Raw genomic sequence first — 20,248 nt, 5'->3', positions numbered from 1 at the left:
CTGAAGTAAAACAGTATCCCTGTATTTCTTGATATACAGTGCAAGAGAGCTGCCAGCCTCCTGATGCCAAGGATATGAGAATCCTTGGTATCTCAGTAAATATTTATGCATAATAGCTTCAGTTCTACAACTCACAATCCCCTATCTGTGGAGAGGGTCCATTCAAGAGAAACATGTTTAGAAAGGAAGAGTTGGTAGTCGCTTGTCACCACTTTTATTCGCCAACTCCTCCATGCTGAGTTGAGGATCCAATGTTTTCGTGGGAGAGAGTATGGGGGAAAGCAGAGATATAAGCTCAAGGCCATCTCCAATCTTCTACTTTTTAGCATGGAAGGAGGATATTTGAGGGAGTAATATTTGGATATTTGGGGATCATAATAAGCTGGTTTATAAAAGCCCAGCTTATTCCATACTTTGCAGAAATAGCTATGCTTGATCATATACTGTACAATATATACATATATAGTGTATATCAGGAACTCAAAGATGTAACCAGTAACAATTTATAGGACCACAGTGGCATTTTTTCTTCCAACCTCTCAGCTGCACAGTGGCTCGTCAACCTATCAGGCACAAATTACATTTTAAAATTTTCGATTCAATTTCTGGCAGAGAAGGTGGGTGGACAATTTCTCCGAATTTCTTCCAATAATTACTAGAAGGCAGAACTCCTATTAGCACTAAAACAGCATCATAAAAACCATGGTGGTGTAGTGGTTAGAAAGCAGTACTGCAGGCTAAGTCACTGCTCACTGTCAGGAGTTCGATCCTGTTGGGCTCAAGGTTGACTCAGCCTTCCATCCTTCTGAAGTGGGTAAAATGAGCACCCAGATTGTTGGGGGCAATATGCTGACTCTGTAAACTGCTTAGAGAGGGCTTTAAAAGCATTATGAAGCAGTATATAAGTCTAAGTGCTATTGCTATCACGATTGAAAAAGCCCACAAAAATTTCCCTTTTGATATTTTTGCTTAGGATTTAAGTGAAGTGTGGGAAGCCATGGAAACACCAGATGATTGGAGACAAGACTAGACGATATATGCATCTTTAGCTACATCACAATTGAATAAATACAACTATATGACACTTGTATTCTCCATGACAATTTTACCAAAATCCTCTTCTCCTTTTGAGAAAAATGTTTCTTTCATCAAACTGAATGAGTTAGGAGGAGAAGGAACGTAAGTTCTCTGCTCAACAATTATACCCATCAATAGCAGGTTCTCATATTACTCCACCCAAATTCATCTCCAAAAATAATAAGAACTTTCTATGTGTAGCCACTAGTTCTACAGAAACAAAGGCATCCTTCAGTGATTTTTCAAATGGAAGAGCATCAAAATAATTAATAACTATCTGTACCTTCAGCCTTCAGTGCTATCAATTCACAGGAAGCTTGTCCGCTGTTATACTGAGCTTTTTTTTCTTTCTGTATAAAAGACACAAAGAGAAGAATAATTTACTGTATGGAGGAGGAGAGTAGGGTCACAAAGACAAAGACAGGACAGAATCAGATCGTTTTGGTGAAATTCTGATGCTTGGCAGCATGGGATATTCGCTGAATCCTTCTAACAGCAAAGTATTCAATGGTGGCATAATTCATAATTCCTCAGATTGACCATCAGTTCCTGTTTCATTGAAGAACTGTCCTTATTTACCATCTTGTGAAATCAATTATATCCTCTGTGCTTGGTATCATTGCTGCCAGAGGATATAATGCAGGGGTGGGCTTCAAAAATTTCAGCAACAGGTTCCCTGCCCAGTTGCTGGGTAGGCATGGCCATGGTGGGCGTGGTCTAGACGGCCTCCTGCACCATGGGGGGGGGCACATTTTTGCCTTTCCAGGCTCTGGAGGCTTTCCTTGAGCCTCTGGGAGAGTGAAAATTGCCTTCCCCAAGCTCTGGAGGCACTCCAGAGGCCTGTTTCGGACTTCTGGAACTTCCAGGAAGCCCATTTTTCCCCCTCCCCGAGCGTCCGTGTGGGTCCTGCACTTATCTCACATCCAAAATGGGCCAAGTGGAGACTCTCCTGGGAGGGGTTGGGCAGGGCCAGCCAAGGGTGGGATTTGGAGGTTCTCCAAACCGGCCATAACTTTAGCTACGGGTTCTCTCAAACACGGGCGAACCTGTAGCAGCCCACCTCTGTGTGTGTTAGTTGCAGAAGGGAATGGTCCACTAGACTGTTGCTAAAGGTTAAGGTTTGTCCGCCACATGTAAAGACATTATTGGTATATACCAAGCCCATCATTTTGGAAAAATAACCACTTTTGAGGCAAAGGTCATGAAATCTAGGCAGAATTTATTCTGTTTATTTATAAAACATTCTATTGTTAATGAGAGAGAACCTATTTCCTGGCAGGAAATTCCAGACTTTCCCCACAAAAAAAACAGCATATCCCTGGAGTTCCCCTACAGATAGATCCCAAGCAAAGTTCATATATCAGTATGATATATTTATCATACTGTAGGTGAAATAAATTGGGCTTAACTTGCTAAGTCTTTTTTAAAGATGAAGGCATCAATCACCTGTTTCTTAATATCAAACTTAAAGACTTCCAATTCACTGGTAAACAGCATGTCAAAGATTCCACATTCAGTATCTGGCATTCTCCTTGGAATGACTGATCTGAAGTCATATAGTCAGTTTTCATGGCCTACCATGGCAAACCTTTCGTCTTTTTTTTTTTTTTTTACATTTATATCCCGCCCTTCTCCGAAGACTCAGGGCGGCTTACAGTGTATAAGGCAATAGTCTCATTCTATTTGTATATTTTTGCAAAGTCAACTTATTGCCCCCCCAACAATCTGGGTCCTCATTTTACCTACCTTATAAAGGATGGAAGGCTGAGTCAACCTTGGGCCGGGCTCGAACCTGCAGTAATTGCAGGCTACTGTGTTCTAATAACAGGCTCCTTACAGCCTGAGCTATTACGGCCCTTTTTTGGATATTGGGATGCCCTGATCTGGTTCTGGATCTGGGCCTGTGGCCCCAGAGTGGGTGAAGGGTGCTGTGTCTTGGCTGTGCTAGTGACTGTTGATTGTGATATCTTCCTCAGCTGCTATGTTTTTTAATTTTTGTATTTGTGGTTGGAATTGTTAATTTATTTGAAGATTGTTTGCTGCCCAGAGTCATTTAATGAGATGGGTGGCCATACAAATTGAATAAACGAATAAACAAACATTGCAATAGTACTGTACAAAAATAGGGGGGGGGGAGGAAGGAAGGAAGGAAGGAAGGAAGGAAGGAAGGAAGGAAGGAAGGAAGGAAGAAAAATGATCAGTGTCAATAAATCATGTAAGAATCAAACCCAGACCCTTTTAATTGCAATCAAACAAACCTTTTCTACATTTCTGAGAAATTCCTGTGGAAAAAAATTAGAAGGAAAAAGCAAATAATTTCAGTTCCAAACCAGCCTGCACAGTAAACAGTGAAGTTATGAGCTCAGCACACTAAATAGGATACAGGTAGTCCTCAACTTACGACTGGTCACTTAGCAACCATTCAAACTTATAATGGACCTATGTGAGGGTTACTTGCAATATGGATTCAAAATATCAACGGCTGGGCCCTCTCAGGATCATGTGACCAAACTCAGCAACCGTTTGAGCATTCCGTGGCCATGTGACCATATTGTACAATGGTTTCGCTGAAAGCTGGCATTTATTTCCAGTTTTCAGCAAAACCACGCCTATAGCATACTATTGGTTTATTCAACTACTGCAACATTTGCTTAACAAGCGCATTGGCTGCTTTATGACCATGGCATTCATTTAATGATGCTGCACAAAGGGTCATACACATTTGACAATTGTCACAACTTACAAGAAGGACTTGACAAAGATTATCTGTTTATTAACAAACGGTTTACTACCGTGTTTTTTCAACTTCAGCTACTCTACTGGCTGGGGAATTCTGGGAGCTGAAGTCCAACCTCTTAAAAGGTTGAGAAATAATAGTCTACCGATTTAATTGCAGAGTTGGAATAGACACAGAAACATTCTGAATAGCAGATGTGATTAAATGAGCTAGAATGAATTTGGATCATTGTCTTTCCTACTCTGGGGTCACATTGTGAAGCCTAGAGAGTTAAAAAAAAATATCTTTGCACATCTGAAAACACACAAACATGGATTGTAACACCCGCCCTCGTATTCCCTTTAGTGGAGTATGAAATATATTCAGCTTCCCTCCTCTCTTTATTTTGCATTCTGCTTTCTGTCCTTGCAGCTGGCGCTATCCTTTACCTTAGCTGAGCTGAGAAAATTGGGGCCCCAAACTCCCTTAAAGAGTGTCTGGGAAGGAGCAGCTGGAAAACATGAAGGAGGCTTAAGAAACTGACAAACAAGGCACGAGAGTTTGGCATTACACTCCACTGAACCGGGGTGCAACGCACACTTTCCAAGAGTTGTGCCAGACGCCTCCCCTTAACCCAAACTTTACACTACATAGGCCCATAATTCTCCTGAGCAGCACAAAGCTGGGCAACCAGGTCGAGCTGGTAATTCAACAATAATTTGCTGCTTTTTATAGCCAGCTCTAGAGGTTAAAATCAGGGTGCAGAGTGAGTGCACTGTCCTTCAGAAGACAATAAATTATCACTGGTTATTAGGGAGAATCTCAGTCCTAATAATTCCTCCAAATATCTGGCACTCACCCACATCCAGCAGAGGCTGCAGTTCAAGCAGTGATATCATCAGTTCAGGAATGCTTTGTTAGAGCATCCACTGTTTTTATCACCTCCTTAAGCTTTGCTACTGTCAGAGTTTCCATCTCAGCCTGGTTTTAAATAAGGATTTATATAAGGACTTCAGATCTTGATTATGGTATTAAGGCTTGGCGCGGCATCCATTTTGCAACCAGCTCAAAGTAGCAATAGCAAAAAAGCACTTAGACTTATATCCCACTTCACAGTGTTTTTACAGCTCTCTTTAAGCGGTTTACAGAGTCAGTATATTGCCCCCAACAATCTGGGTCCTCGTTTTACCCACCTCGGAAGGATGGAAGGCTGAGTCAATCTTGAGCCTGGTGAGATTCGAACTACCCTGCAATACTGCATTCTAACCACTGCGCCACCGTGGCTCATTCAAAGTACCACCATTGTTGCCCACGAAAGGAGAAACGTTTGAACAAAACAGTTTCAAGAAGTTCCCAATTAGGAAAGGCTTAATTTGAAACATAATAGGAGGGGGGCACAGACTGTCTGGGTACTGTTTATTCTGTACATAAAAAAATTGTGTTACGTTTAGAGCAGGGATGAAATCCAGCAGTTTCTGACAGATTCTGGAGAACCGGTAGCGGAAATTTTGAGTAGTTTGATGAACCAGCAAATACCACCTCTGGCTGCCCCCAGAGTGGTGTGGGAATGGAGATTTTGCAATATCCTTCCCCCAGTAGTGGGGGGGGATGGGGATTTTGCAGTATCCTTCCCCTGCCATGCCCACCAAGCCACAGAACCAGTAGTAAAAAAATTAGATTTCACCACTGGTTTAGAATGATCGTTCCTAAGGTCTCTTTCTCTACCAGGTTTTTTTCTTTGTGGACCACTGTGCCACCAGGGGGATACAAGGCAAATTGAGACAGAGATTTATTTTACAGATAGTCCTTGACTCAGGACAACAATTGAACCCAAAATTTCCATTGCTAAGAGATGTTTTTGCCCCATTTTATGACCTTTCTTGCCACAGCTGTTAAGTGAATCACATCAGGTATTACGTTTTAGTAACACGATTGTTAAGTGAATCTACTTTCCCATTGATGTTGCTTGTCAGAAGGTCACAAAAAAATGATCACATGACCCAGCAACCATCATAAATACATGCCAGTTGCCAAGTGTCCGAATTTTGATCATTTGACCATGGGGATGCTGTAGTGGTCGTAAGTGTGAAAAACTATTATAAATCACTTTTTTTTAGTGCCGTTGTAAGTTTGAGTGGTCACAAAAACAAATGGTTGTAAGTCAAGGACTACCTGCATTATATTTGCTACCGTGTTTTCCTGAAAATAAGACCCTGTCTTATATTTTTTTGAACCCTGAAATAAGCGCTTGGTCTTATTGCCATGCGCTCAAAAGCCCAATTGGGCTTATTATCAGGGGATGTCTTATTTTGGGAGAAACAGGGTATATTGTGTCTGTTGATATCAAAAAGTAGCATCTAACTTCCAGTAGGTAATGCAATGACAATATTTCAGTACAGGCAGTCCTCAACTTACAACAGTTCATTTAGTGACCGTTCAAAGTTACAACAACACTGAAAAATGTGACTTATGATCGTTTTTCAGTTACAACCTTTGCAGCATCCCCATGATCATGTGATCAAAATTCAGATGCTTGGCGACTGGCTCATATTTATGACAGTTGCTGTATCCTAAGGTCAGGTAATAAATCAACTTTAGCAACCCTCTGACAAGCCAAGTCAGTAGGGAGGCCAGATTCACCTAACAACTGTTACTTACTTAACAACTGCAGTGATTCACTTAACAATGGTGGCAAGAAAGGTCGTAAAACAAAGCAAAACTCACTTAACAAACCTCTCATGACAATAGGAATGTTGGGCTCAATTGTGGTCATAAGTCGAGGACTACCTGTATACAGGATAGACATCAAATAACTTTACTAGGCCAATTGTGTATCTTTTATGCTTCACATAACACAGTCTTCTATTTAATCTTCTGCAATCATGGTACTACCTTTTAGATTTATGGCTGGCTAAAGCACAATCAAATTCAACCATGGGGCCAGGACAAATGTTCATGCTTTATGTGCTTTTCTGCCAACTTAAAGATGGGTGGAATGCATGAAAGGAAATTACCTAAGTGTCGCAACAATATTTAACAGACTAGAAAAAGATGGAGCTGTAGGTCCAATCAAAACATCTGAATTTGCCCATGAGATTACACTCGACAGAGAACTACAACGTAACCATCTCTTAGATCTGTCTATAAAGATCTGTGTATTGAATATTGAATATTTCTGAACATGAGTTTCACTCATCCTTCCTCCAGATGTATCTGAAACCATAACTCATATTATTTCCAGGCTCCTCCCCACTCCAATGGCTGATTGAGACTTTCAGGAATCGTGTCTGGAGACAGCTAAAGTTGAGAAAACCAAATTATTTCATTCATCAGTTATATTTACAGCCGTACACATGTGGTTCTTAAGCAGTACTTGAATTAGGTCTAAAATTCCTAATCTGTAGAATAGTCCTTGGCAATTAAAGCCAAAAAAAACAGGTATTTGGTCACTTGGTCTTTTATATATGAAATGAAGCCACAATAGAATAGGCTTCATTCCATTATGTTCTGTGTGCTATAAACCTCTGAAAAGCTTCCTATGTTCCTATGTGAGAAAACACAAACAAGGATATGATAGCAGGCTTCATATCCTGAAATAATGTCACATAGAGGAAAGACAGGATCCGGTTTCTCTCATTCCAGACTGCAGGAGAGGGTGTGACACTGACAATCAGAGGCAGAAAATGATTGGGAGGAATTTTACTTCTCTATTTAGCCACTGTAAGAGAGAGAGAGAGAGAGAGAGAAGACCACTTTAATGATAAGATACCATCCCTGAAAAATTCCAATGTAGAAATCTCTTGGCATACCGTAGCTTTTACTGGTTTTATGCATTAGAAATGTGCCAGACTGCAATACCTATCATTCCAAACAAGCATAGTGGCTGTCATGGTTGTGGAGAATTATAATGTCTTATATTCTGAAGCCAGTTTGGTCAAGTGGTTAAGGCACCAGGTTAGAAATCAGAAGATGGTCAGTTCTAGTCCTGCTTTAGCATGAAAGTCAGCTGGGTGACCTTGGACCAATCATTCTCTCTCATTTCATCCCACTTCCCCGGGTTGTTGTTGTGAGGAAAATAGGAGAAGGAGGAAGGAGTATTAGTTATGTTCACCAAATTTTAAAGGTAAAGGTAAAGGTAAAGGTTCCCCTTGCACATACGTGCTAGTCGTTCCCAACTCTGTGGTGCTCATCTCCGTTTCAAAGCCAAAGAGCCAACGCTGTCCGAAGACGTCTCCGTGGTCATGTGGCCGGCATGAATAAATGCCAAAGGAGCACGGAACACTGCTACCTTCCCACCAAAGGTGGTCCCTCTTTTTTCTACTTGTGTTTTTTACGTGCTTTCAAACTGCTAGGTTGGCAGAAGCTGGGACAAGTAACGGGAGCTCGTTACGCGGCACTAGGCATTTGAACCGCTGAACTGCCGACCTTTCAATTGACAAGCTCAGCATCTTAGCCACTGAGCCATCGCGTCCCCACACTTTAGTTATTTATAAACATAATAAAGGTGGGATATAAAGAAACAAACAGATATTAAAAGTCATCACACTGGGGACAAAATGGACTATTCCATAGTAGAGAATAATCAATTATTCAATAGTCTTCCATTGTAATAAAAATGCATCGACTAAGATTGTTCTAGCAGCTTGATTTACAGAAGAATTAGAATATGTATATTCTAAAAATTATGTATTTATATTGTGACTGTGGGTGGTTTTTGTTAAGTATATCACGTTTGAGCTGTATACCATATATTCCAGCCTGTAGAACTACAAAACTTATGATTTCCAATCAGCATGATTGGAGACATATTTGAAGTGTAGTCAGGTACTTCTTTTAATCCAGGCAGAGGGAATGGCTATTATAGGAAGCCATTGTCTCATTTTATTTGGTTATTTCACAATATATTTAAATATATATTTAAAATCACAATACTATGTGTTCAAGTAAGAGCTGCAGATGCTTAACAACCTAATAAAATATCAGATCAATACCAAATTACATGCTGTTAGCTTTCCTGGCCAATACAATTCAAATATATAAATGTATATTATTGTGATAGCTCAATATTTAATATACCTAATAAAAACTAAGTTTGATTTCTTATTGTATTGTTAAAATAGCAGCACAGCTGTGTGGGTTAAATGCATGTCTGTCTATATTATTTACAAAATGAGGTAGGAGACAACTTTGTAACTATGTTAAGAAGCACAAAGTCTCTTTAAGTTACTTACTTACTTACTTATTTATTATTGGACTTATTTGGTCATCATTCATACAACGACTCTAGGCATCTCTCAACAATTCATGAAACATAAATAAAAGCATGCCCTTCCCCCCCAGGCACAAAACCAAACATCCTAGCTAGCCCAATGCTTGCAGAATAAGTCAGATCTTCACAGCTGTCTGATCACGTGGCTCAGCTGGGCATGGAGGGGGGCAGGGATTTTTGCTACCAGTTCTCCGAACCACCAGCCGCCATCGCTACCGGATTGGGTAATCCAGTCCCAACTGGGAACATTTCACCCCTGGATCAGACCTGGTGGCTCATGAACTCCTGAGATACCTATAGCTTGATGTCCAAAGAAGTCCGATTAAAGTCCACTAAACCTTGCTGCCAACTCAGCCTACCGAGTCTTGGAGCTCAGCCAGATAGGTTGCTTTGCCGCAGGGAGACTGGTACAGAAGCAACAATCCCCAGAGCCAACTTAAAGGGTCTGATACCATCACTGTGGGCAGTGCCTCTGAAAGGAGCACAATTGTTTGAGTGGTTGGGATCCTGGTTTGGAGATTAGCAAGCCTCTGTTTGAGACCTGAGAGCTGTTATGGGACAGGGTGAGCTCCTGTCCTTTGCATCAGCTCCTGCCGGGGATATGAAAGGAGCCCCCAACTGGGCAATGGTGATGTCACCAACTAATCCAGGCCTGTCAAACTGGCAGCCCACGGGCTGGATAGGGCCTGCACAGGTTACACCCACCCCAGCTCTGCAAAGGCAAAAAATATTCCGATATGTCACCATATGGCCCGATACATCACGAATACGGCCCGCGATGCGATCAAGTTTGACACCCCTGGGCTAATTCTTTCAACCCGGAAGCACCTTGGTGCTTCTGACACCAGTGCAGCGGTGTCTTTGAATGATGGGCCCATCCAGCCTCTCTACCCCTGGTTCTTGGCTGATGCCCCACCCAAAAATCAATTGGTTTGAGATGGACAACCTAGAAACTGAATGAATGGCCAAACAAACAAACAAACGGGAATCCAGATAAGCACAACTCTGAGAAGAGAACCTCTGCCTCTGTAGTTGATAGGGGACCATTAACATTTTCTATTTTGGTGTCCCCCAACTGGGTTAGACTATAACTTCAACAACACTTGTCCAGCAACTCATTTATGCTTGGTATACAGTATAGGGCTTGTAGTCCAAGACATCTGGAAGCAAGCTGAAGACTGAAGCTATTCTAAGTCTAAAGACCCAGTAAATCATCTCAGATGCAGTAAAGAAACTTTGTTAACTGGAGTCAAAGAATGCAGGAAAAATTCCTTCAGAAGTTTTTTTGTTCCCACACATTTTGTCCAGTGTCTTTTCATTTCTGCGCCTTTTCATTTCTGCCTATTGCTCAGACTTTGGCTGCTTACGTTTCATAAAACTCTAGCCTGTTACAGGATTGTTCCCCAGTAGTGCAGGATATCTAATCTGGTTCTGGAATGAGGCCAGCCATCCCTCAGCCTTTCTCCCCACCAGGGATCATACTATTATAAACACACGTTGTCTCCCCCTGTGCCAGGCAGCTGAATTCCAACCCAATATAATGTAACACTACAATCCTCCGGGCAGCTCAGCCAGCATTCCTTTCGCTACAGATCCCCATGGGCTTTTGGCTGTGGCACCAACACAATCATTTCCTTATCTTCTTGTTCTCTAAGAAACAAAAATAGATGACAGCCCACACCCTTGAAATGGCAAAGAAGCTGCTACATGGAATATGACAGCCCTACCCAAACAGCTGGCTCCTAGCTAGTTGGCTCACGCACTCAAACCTTCTCTGTCTCAGTAGTCTGGTCTGGTCATAACGTTAAGCTATAAATCATGGTTTACAAACTACAATAGTTGGAATCACACAACACAGTCAAAGCAAACCAAAGAAACAACATTCTGTATTGGAATGCTGGCCATAATCTCAAAAGTTTCTAGCTCATGTTTATGGGTTTGGTTAATTTTGGTTTGCTGTGTAAACTACAGTTGTGTAGGTTGACACTTTATACTTTTGCTCAGCCTGAACACGCTCTCAATTCCCAGCTCACCTGCCATCGCTAAACACTTCGGAAGCAGAACACACCATAGAAAGGTGCCAATTTGACACAGCTGATTTAATTCAGAGGTCATGGTTTACTAACCAGGAATCTTGCAATGCACTAAGCCCAAATAAACAGATTATGGCTCAAGATGTTGTATAAAACAATGCAATCCTGAGTTACAGCTTATTTAGTTGTGCCATTATGTGAGGTGGAAAACTCTGCCCTGTCTGCCACTTGAAATAATCTTCTTTACTGGACAACTGTGGAGAGGGACAAAGTATATTGTGATATCATCATGCAAAGGACATGATTTAACAGACTTCTATCAGACGTCAGGATGTCATTACATCACTGTACTATTTGTGCAGTGATATAATGGGTACATGATATCCCTTTGACATTGTGAGATGTTATGGATGCAATTGGTTGCAAGGGGACAAGTGGTTAATTCCATATATATTGCCTGAATCAATTTTTTAAAAAATCTTTATTGATAGTAAAGATCAGATATACAAGGACAAAATAGACAATGCATGATAGAAAATAAGATAGCTATCACTGAATAAAATGTACTTAGCATGAAAAGATATATTTGTGTGAATCTCTTCATAAAAACTTTTGAATAATTGATTTCCTCTCTGTTCTTCACCCAAAATACATTAAAATTAAAAAGTTGAATAATAGAAGTTATAGACTCCAGTACCATTAACCTTAAATGGTATGCAATGGTAGCTGTTGGGGTTGCACTCATCCTTCCCAATGTGGTGCCAGGTTGGAAATGTCGTTCTAGAGGTTTATCTACTGGTTAACTTCAGAACACTTCAGAACAGAGTACAAACAGCATGTCTTAATGCTGTTCCTGATTCTGGACTCATACATGTAACTTGCAACCAGTCTGTTAGAAACCTCCTTCTCTTCTTCCAGATGTAAATCTCTGATGCTCTAGAAAAGGTGGGAAAACAGTAAAAAGTGGGGTGGGGGCTGAGAAGTAGACCTGTATCTGGGCAGACTGGAAAGTTATTTATCTTTGGGGTCCTTGGTGCTCTCTGAGCTTGGTTATTTTCTTGCAGATGTTTCATTACCAAACTAGGTAACATCATCAGTGTTAGAAGGCAGTGGGCTTTGCTCTCATTTATATACTGGTGGCTTGCCCTGTCAGTGTTGGTGGGGTTGATCATGGTGATATCTTGATTAGGCTATTGCTTACTGTTAACTTGTTTGTCCTGAGTTGGTAGTTCCTTGATTGGTGAATTGTTTACTTCTTGATTATGTCTAGTGTTGATGTAGTTGTTTAATTAGCTGGGCTTGCTTATTTATTCCAATGGAGGAGAAGATATCAGAGTTGCACCATCCGAATATACCTGGGTTGAAACTGTGGCCCTCTGAGTTTGGCAGTTTGCTTGCAGATGTTTCATTACCAAACTAGTAACAGCATCAGGTTGGATAATGCAAGCAAACAATCAGTACTAAGGACCCAACAGCTACTTATTTATTCCAGGATTGTCTCCTACAGCTTCACAGCTGTTTGGGGCATCCTGTAGTCACATGACCCTGTTTTATAATAGTTTTGCTGACAGCATTTACTTCCAGTTTTTAGCAATACTGTATCTGTAACAAACCATTAGATTTCTTAATGACCATGTTGGTCCCTTAATGACTGCAGCGTTTGCTTTATGACCAAGGCATTTGTGTAACAACCACCACACACAAAAAAAGGGCAGTAAAATAGCCTTTTTACGATCATCATTGATTTGAGCATGAAGATCAGGCTCCATTACAATCGTAAGTCAAGAACTACCTGTGACACAGTTGGAAGGGACCTTGTAGGTCATCTAGTCCAAACCCCCGCCCAAGCAGGAGACCCTACACCCGTGATGCCGAACCTATGGCATGCGTGCCGGAAGTGCACACGGAGCCATCTCTCCGGGCATGCCAGCCATCACCTTCTGGGTTCTAGCACACACATGTGTGCTGGTCAGCTGGTCTTCACGCACGCGGGAATGCCAGAAACGGGAAAAGCAGCTCCCTGGTGCACTTGCATGCACCGGGTAACTGAGCTTCCATTTCCAGCATGCGCGCCAGTCATCTGGTCTTCCGGTTTTTGGCACGGATGGATGCGCGAAGACCAATTGGAACCCGAAAGAGCAACGGGCGATGGCTGGCGTGCCCGGAGAGATGGCTCTGTGTGCCACTTCTGGCATGCATACCATAGGTTCGCCATCACGGGGATAGGGTATATATCAATTAATTTTTAGATGTCAGCCAAATAGGCTGCAGGATACCCTTGGCTTTGCAATGGTATTAATGATTCAATGACAAAATCAGGAGCAGGCCCCAAAACAATTATTTGCCACTGTTTTTTCCCTTTCGCCAGCCCCAAAAATAAAGTACATTTTGTTTCCAATCTTAATAATTTGGGGGCAAAGGCACTGGTGAAATCCAAATTTTTTTTACTACCGGTTCTGTGGGCATGGCTTGGTTGGCATGGTGTGGCTTGGGGGGCGTGGCTTGGTAGGCGTGGCAGGGGAAGGATACTGCAAAATCTCCATTCCCTCCCCACTCCTGGGGGAAGGATATTGCAAAATCTCCATTACCTCCCCACTCCAGGGGAAGGATACTGCAAAATCTCCATTCCCACCCCACTCCTGAGGGAAGGATATTGCAAAATCTCCATTCCCACCCCACTTTGGGGCCAGCCAGAGGTGGTATTTGCTGGTTCTCTGAACTGCTCAAAATTTCCGCTACCGGTTCTCCAGAACCTGTCAGAACCTGCTGGATTTCACCCCGGGCAAAGGAAACACTTGATAAGGTTTTTAAGTAGTTGTAAGGGATTTGTAAGAAATCCTCACTCTATTTGTCATATGTAGAAGTAAGTTTAGTTCATCAATACCAATATCCTGAGCTCATGGTATTTTCCAGTTCCTGTTCTCTCAAAGAAATCCTCATATTCTGGACCTCTGCCTATTACATGATGGTTTTAAAACAAAGAGTAATCTGGATGTAAGTTTCTCTCAGAGCTCTTCTGGGCTGGTACAAAACTGTTTTCACTGCATGTAGGAGATTAATGTATTATGCAACCAAGTTAAGCGTATTTATTGAGAAGAATTTTTTTTTTACAGGTGCCCATTGCCAAAGAAAAGATGGGGGGAAAAGCATTCAGAGATGTTCCTTAGTAACTCAAAGCATGGATTCCAAATGTCGTGTCCCACTCCTCCGCTGACGGCCGGGTCAGGGAAATCCGAATCAGGCGTGCCTCTGCAGCTCTGCCAAAGTCCTAGCAAAGTCGTCAGGGCAGGCAGGAGACCAGAAAGTGACTTCAGCAAGATATGTTTAGACTTTGCCTGACTCAGAGAATGCCAGAAAGCAGGTCCTTTATATAGGCCATGGGGTGTGGCTCCATGACTCAGCACTTATCCAGGCCTGCCCCTCCCTTCCTTCTGTTGCTTCCGTCTATCAAGTCTTCTGACGCGAGGGTCACTCCAGTCTGCAACTGTTGGCAATTGACCTCCCTCAGGCTCACATGCTGTGGAGGAGGGGGAGGGGTCTAGTTGCTCCGTTTGCCTGGGCATGGAGCCAGAGCTGGGGGCTGGAGATACTTCCTCCTCTTCAGCCTGTCTGGGCATGGAGTCAGGGCTGGGGCCGGGAGGCATACTAGGACATTCCTCCGTGTTCGGAAGCAGATAAGAAGGCCCCGGCTGTGGTGAGATCGGACGAGACACAACACCAAACACAGAGAACCACAAGCCTTTCTTTTCAGATTTCTTTTTTTCTCTGAGAAATGGGGAAAGTGGGTAAAGGCAAACATAGGTAATTCATCCAATTCTACAGAGGAATTATTGAGTCTGTCATTTGCACCTCTATAACTGTCTGGTTCGGTTCTGCAACCCAACAAGAAAAACACAGACTTCAGAGGATAATTAGAACTGCAGAAAAAATAATTGCTACCAACTTGCCTTCCATTGAGGACCTGTATACTGCACGAATCAAGAAGAGGGCCGTGAAAATATTTGCAGATCCCTCGCATCCTGGACATAAACTGTTTCAACTCCTACCCTCAAAACGACGCTATAGAGCACTGCACACCAGAACAACTAGACACAAGAACAGTTTTTTCCCGAAGGCCATCACTCTGCTAAACAAATAATTCCCTCAACACTGTCAGACTATTTACTGAATCTGCACTACTATTAATCGTTTCATAGTTCCCATCACCAATCTCTTTCCACTTATGACTGTATGACTATAACTTGTTGCTGGCAATCCTTATGATTTATATTGATATATTGATCATCAATTGTGTTGTAAATGTTGTACCTTGATGAACGTATCTTTTCTTTTATGTACACTGAGAGCATATGCACCAAGACAAATTCCTTGTGTGTCCAATCACACTTGGCCAATAAATTCTATTCTTCTTCTTCTTCTTCTTCTATTCTATTCTGAGCAGAATATGATCATTTTGACTATTTACTGCTGCAATGACTTTTTGCAAAGGTTCGCACCATGGTTTTCACAAGGCCCAAGTTCAGTCAGGTTGAAACATGGCTTCAAGTAGGGATAATGTGTTCATCACCATATGAATCAACCGATGATCGATCAATCATGTTTCTGCTCATGGGCAAAGTATTAGTTTCATCTATCAATAATTACGGTGGGTTTGTGTGTGTGGTTTGATGATCAAGAATGAGGCATTTCTTTTTAAAACTAAGGAGTTTCATCTTGCAAAACTCTTTCATCTTCTCTGTGCAAGTAAAGTACAGAACAGAAAGACTCACCAGATTTTTGTTTGTTTGTTTGTTTGATTATGCCGTTGAGTCAGTGTTTACTTCTGGCAACTGTCTGGAATAGTTCCTGCAGATTTCTTGGCAAGTTTTCAGCTGTGATTTGCCACTGTTATTTTCCTAGAGCTGAGAGAGAGTGACTGGCCCATGGTCACCCACTTGGCTTTATGCCTAAGGTAAGACTAGAACTCATGATCCCTGGATTTCTAGCCTAGTGACTTAACCCACAGGTGTCAAACTCGCTGTGTCAGGTTGCCGTTACGTGAGGTTTTGCAACCTTTTCCCCATGACGCATCCTACCAGCGGGCCGCCAGTTTGAAACCCCTGACTTAACCTCTCTCCCTCTCTCCTCTCCTCATTTCTGAACACAATTATACTTAAGGATAGTGAGTGGGTCAGAAGCAACGGCCCATCCAAAAGAAGTACGGGCAGTCTTCTTACGATCACAACTGAGCCCAAAATTTCTGTTGCTAAGTGAAACATTTGTTAAGTGAGTTTTGCCCCATTTTACAATTTTTCTCGCCATACTTGTTCCGTGAATCACTGCAGTTGTTAAATTAGTTATACAGCTGTCAAGAGAATCTGGCTTCCCTATTGACTTGGCTTGTCGGAAGGTCGCGTGATCTCGGGGCATTGCAACAGCCATATATGAGTCGGTGCCAAGCATCTGCATTTTAATCACATGACCACGGGGATGTTACAATGGTCGTAAGTGTGAAAAACGGTCGTAAGTCACCTTTTCCAGTGCCGTTGGAACTTCAAACAGACACTAAACGAACTGTTGTAAATTGAGGACTACCTATAGTGAAGAATCAACCCAGTGGTGAAGGATTTGTTGGAAAGAAAAGATGGATGTTTGGTTATTATTTATTGGCTTGATGGCTATATGCATTTTTTATTTCATGAGTTTCATGCTGTTTAGAATCAGAAGATTAGATGATGTATCAATTTTTTTCACCCATTTAATTATGTCTGATTTTTAGAGACTGCCTGGACAAGTCCTGCAAAGTTTTCAGAAGTGGTTTGCCATTGCCTCCTTCTTAGAGCTGAGAGAGAGTGACTGGCCCATGGTCACCCACTTGGCTTTATGCCTAAGGTAAGACTAGAACTCATGATCCCTGGATTTCTAGCCTAGTGACTTAACCCACAGGTGTCAAACTCGCTGTGTCAGGTTGCCGTTACGTGAGGTTTTGCAACCTTTTCCCCATGACGCATCCTACCAGCGGGCCGCCAGTTTGAAACCCCTGACTTAACCTCTCTCCCTCTCTCCTCTCCTCATTTCTGAACACAATTATACTTAAGGATAGTGAGTGGGTCAGAAGCAACGGCCCATCCAAAAGAAGTACGGGCAGTCTTCTTACGATCACAACTGAGCCCAAAATTTCTGTTGCTAAGTGAAACATTTGTTAAGTGAGTTTTGCCCCATTTTACAATTTTTCTCGCCATACTTGTTCCGTGAATCACTGCAGTTGTTAAATTAGTTATACAGCTGTCAAGAGAATCTGGCTTCCCTATTGACTTGGCTTGTCGGAAGGTCGCGTGATCTCGGGGCATTGCAACAGCCATATATGAGTCGGTGCCAAGCATCTGCATTTTAATCACATGACCACGGGGATGTTTACAATGATCGTAAGTGTGAAAAACGGTCATAAGTCACCTTTTCCAGTGCCGTTGGAACTTCAAACAGACACTAAATGAACTGTTGTAAATTGAGGACTACCTATAGTGAAGAATCAACCCAGTGGTGAAGGATTTGTTGGAAAGAAAAGATGGATGTTTGGTTATTATTTATTGGCTTGATGGTTATATGCATTTTTTATTTCATGAGTTTCATGCTGTTTAGAATCAGAAGATTAGATGATGTATCAATTTTTTTCACCCATTTAATTATGTCTGATTTTTAGAGACTGCCTGGACAAGTCCTGCAAAGTTTTCAGAAGTGGTTTGCCATTGCCTCCTTCTTAGAGCTGAGAGAGAGTAAACTAGCAAAGTCACCAAGTGGCTTTGTGGTTTAGGCGGAATTAGAATTTAGAACCAGTTTCTAGCCTGAAGCCTTAACTACTACACAGATGGTTCACACTTGAGTTTAGCATGTATGTATCATTCAATGTTCAAAATGCATCATTCTCAGTATACTCATTTTAATTAGCCCTGTAATATGTCCTGTAAATTCTGTATTTTGCTAAAGAATTTGATTAATAAAAGAAAAAGCTGCACGAACTTTTTAAATCTAACTTTACTCAAAACTTTTTATATAGATTTTATACAACATAGCCCTGTTGCCTAGTAAAATTTTAATTCAAAATAACTACTTCTATACAAAGTTAGTACCTTGCCACTCCATCAAGCTGCTCTTGCTTGCATCTTGAAACTAAACAAATACATCCTGACCCCAAAATAAGCATGATGGAATTACAGGCATTGCTATTTGTCTGGAAATGTGATTGGAAGCATTGTTTTCAATACAAGATAATAACCTGGTAGAAACTTTCTTGTTTAAAACAAAGGAGAAGGTTGGTGGAATTTGCACCACCCTTTATGCAATTTGAGATAGATTTTATTTTTATTTTTCCAGCTGAAAATTACATACTGATGTTGCTCCTTTTCCTAGACATCCAGCAAATGTAAATTACACTAAACCCTTTGCCTCTGGATACTGAATTCAAAATAAGTGCCCGCATTATGTTAACAGTCTATTTGGGAAACCCTGAATAAGTTTCTCAGTGTAGCATAAACATCCATGCTATGTTAAAATCCTGGTTTACTTATCACAATGGCAAAGACGAAACCAAGGAAACATACATTTTAGCCGATGCAAAGTTTGCTGGTTCTAGCTTAGTGATTTGTAAATCCTAGTCCACAGAACAGCCTCTTGGTGTGAATGCAGCCTATAAGGTGCTTCTAAACCGATTTATCTTTTTTTTACCATTCTTTACTGAATTAAAGGTAATTTAGTGCAGTGGTGAAATCCAAATTTTACTACTGGTTCTGTGGCATGGCTTGGTGGGTGTGGTGTGGCTTGGTGGGTGTGCCAGGAAAAGGGTACTGCAAAATCCCCATTCCCACCCCGCTCTAGGACCAGCCAGAGGTGGTATTTGCCAGTTCTCTGAACTGCTCAAAATTCCCGCTACCGGTTCGCCAGAGCCTGTCAGAAGCTGCTGGATTTCACCCCTGATTTAGTGGGAGGTTAATCTGGGTGGGGATATGCGATCACAGCAACGGACCCCTAGAGACAGACAGATTTCCTTGTGGGGGGGAAGTAACGGGAACTTCACCCCTAGACTCCCATCGCGAGCCCTACAAGCGAGAAGCGAACATCCCTCGGACTTAATGTATCCCCGACCAAGCGCCCTCTTCTAAAAGTTGACTTGGCCGTCGGTTGTTGCCGCCTTCCTCCCTCCCTTCCCCTTCCCTCCCCCTCGTATTGTAACTAAAAAGGAGGGCTCCTTTTGTTTGCTAGGGGCGAAAGGTCCGTTCGATTCCTGCAACCGTTCGGATAATCTGCCTGGTTTTGGGGCGGCGAAGAAGAGAAAGCTTGAATCGCCGATGGATTTGTTCACACGCACACACTTGTCGCTGCTGCGGTCGCAAACTTCTGGGCTTTGTTGCTAAACAGCTCTTTCCTTTCCCCTTCCCGGACGCCTCCCGCCTCCGATTCGCGAACTTGGTCGAAGTTCTTGGCACTAGAAAGTGTGTGTATGCGTGTGTGTGAGAGCGAGTTTGCAAGAAATCGGGGTGGGGGGGTTTGGGAGACTCCACACACCCCAGTTCATCTCCGGGACCTACATCGGGGCTGTCAATAGAAACCAGGGTGCCAGCCCACCCCGAAATGCCACCCCCGGCAGCCCCGAGTAACTTTTCCCGCTCCTGCCCCACCGCGGTCTTTTTTTTTACCTTCCTTCTGGCTTCGCAGCAGCTCGGTTTACTCTCCTTGCAGCCCATTTCTCTTGGCTTGTGTGGCTGGGAGGGAGGGAGCCCTGCGGGGGTCAAGGGGTTTAAGACCAAGGGCACCGGCGGCAGCGGCAATCCTCGCTTTCTCCGCCGCCGCCGCCGGCCAGCGAGGTCTCCATCTCACTCGCTGCCTCCTCTAAGACCCTGAAACGGAACCTGGAAACAGCCCGTTTCAACTTCATGCTTAAGCAGCCGAGCGCCGTAAGTATCAGAAGAAAAGCCCCTTTCGAAAAAAAAAAAGGCTCCCGTGCTTTCGTTTTCGCACAAAAACAGGTCTGGCTGCCCAGATCTTTCCTTGTTTTGAGATTAGCAACTACTAGACCACCACCACAACTTTGGGGTTGATTTCCCCCCAAACCTTAGTTAACGCTTGGATGGGAGGACATTTGGAAATCCTTGAGGAGGTGTACATTAAACTGGACAGTTG

The 20,248-nt window shown here is 42.5% G+C and overlaps 1 protein-coding gene across 1 annotated transcript in view; it reads right to left on the bottom strand.

Annotated features, from left to right (window-relative positions):
• Nucleotides 1–20,017, bottom strand: part of CCDC69 (coiled-coil domain containing 69) — a 40,410-nt gene extending 20,393 nt beyond the window's left edge. Inside the window, exons 1-2 of the mRNA XM_058170734.1 lie at nucleotides 19,765–20,017; nucleotides 1,361–1,427 (exon numbers count right to left, since the gene is read on the bottom strand). Of these exons, the coding sequence (XP_058026717.1) occupies nucleotides 1,361–1,427; nucleotides 19,765–19,812 (115 nt within the window). The 5' untranslated portion in view covers nucleotides 19,813–20,017. The remainder of the gene's footprint in view (nucleotides 1–1,360; nucleotides 1,428–19,764) is intronic.
• Nucleotides 20,018–20,248: the final 231 nt, after the last annotated feature.

This window comes from Ahaetulla prasina, chromosome 2 (assembly GCF_028640845.1).
Source record: "Ahaetulla prasina isolate Xishuangbanna chromosome 2, ASM2864084v1, whole genome shotgun sequence".
In the NCBI taxonomy this organism is placed as follows: domain Eukaryota; kingdom Metazoa; phylum Chordata; class Lepidosauria; order Squamata; family Colubridae; genus Ahaetulla; species Ahaetulla prasina.
Note: the sequence above shows the minus strand (reverse complement) of the source record. Positions and strands in the feature narration are given on the sequence as shown.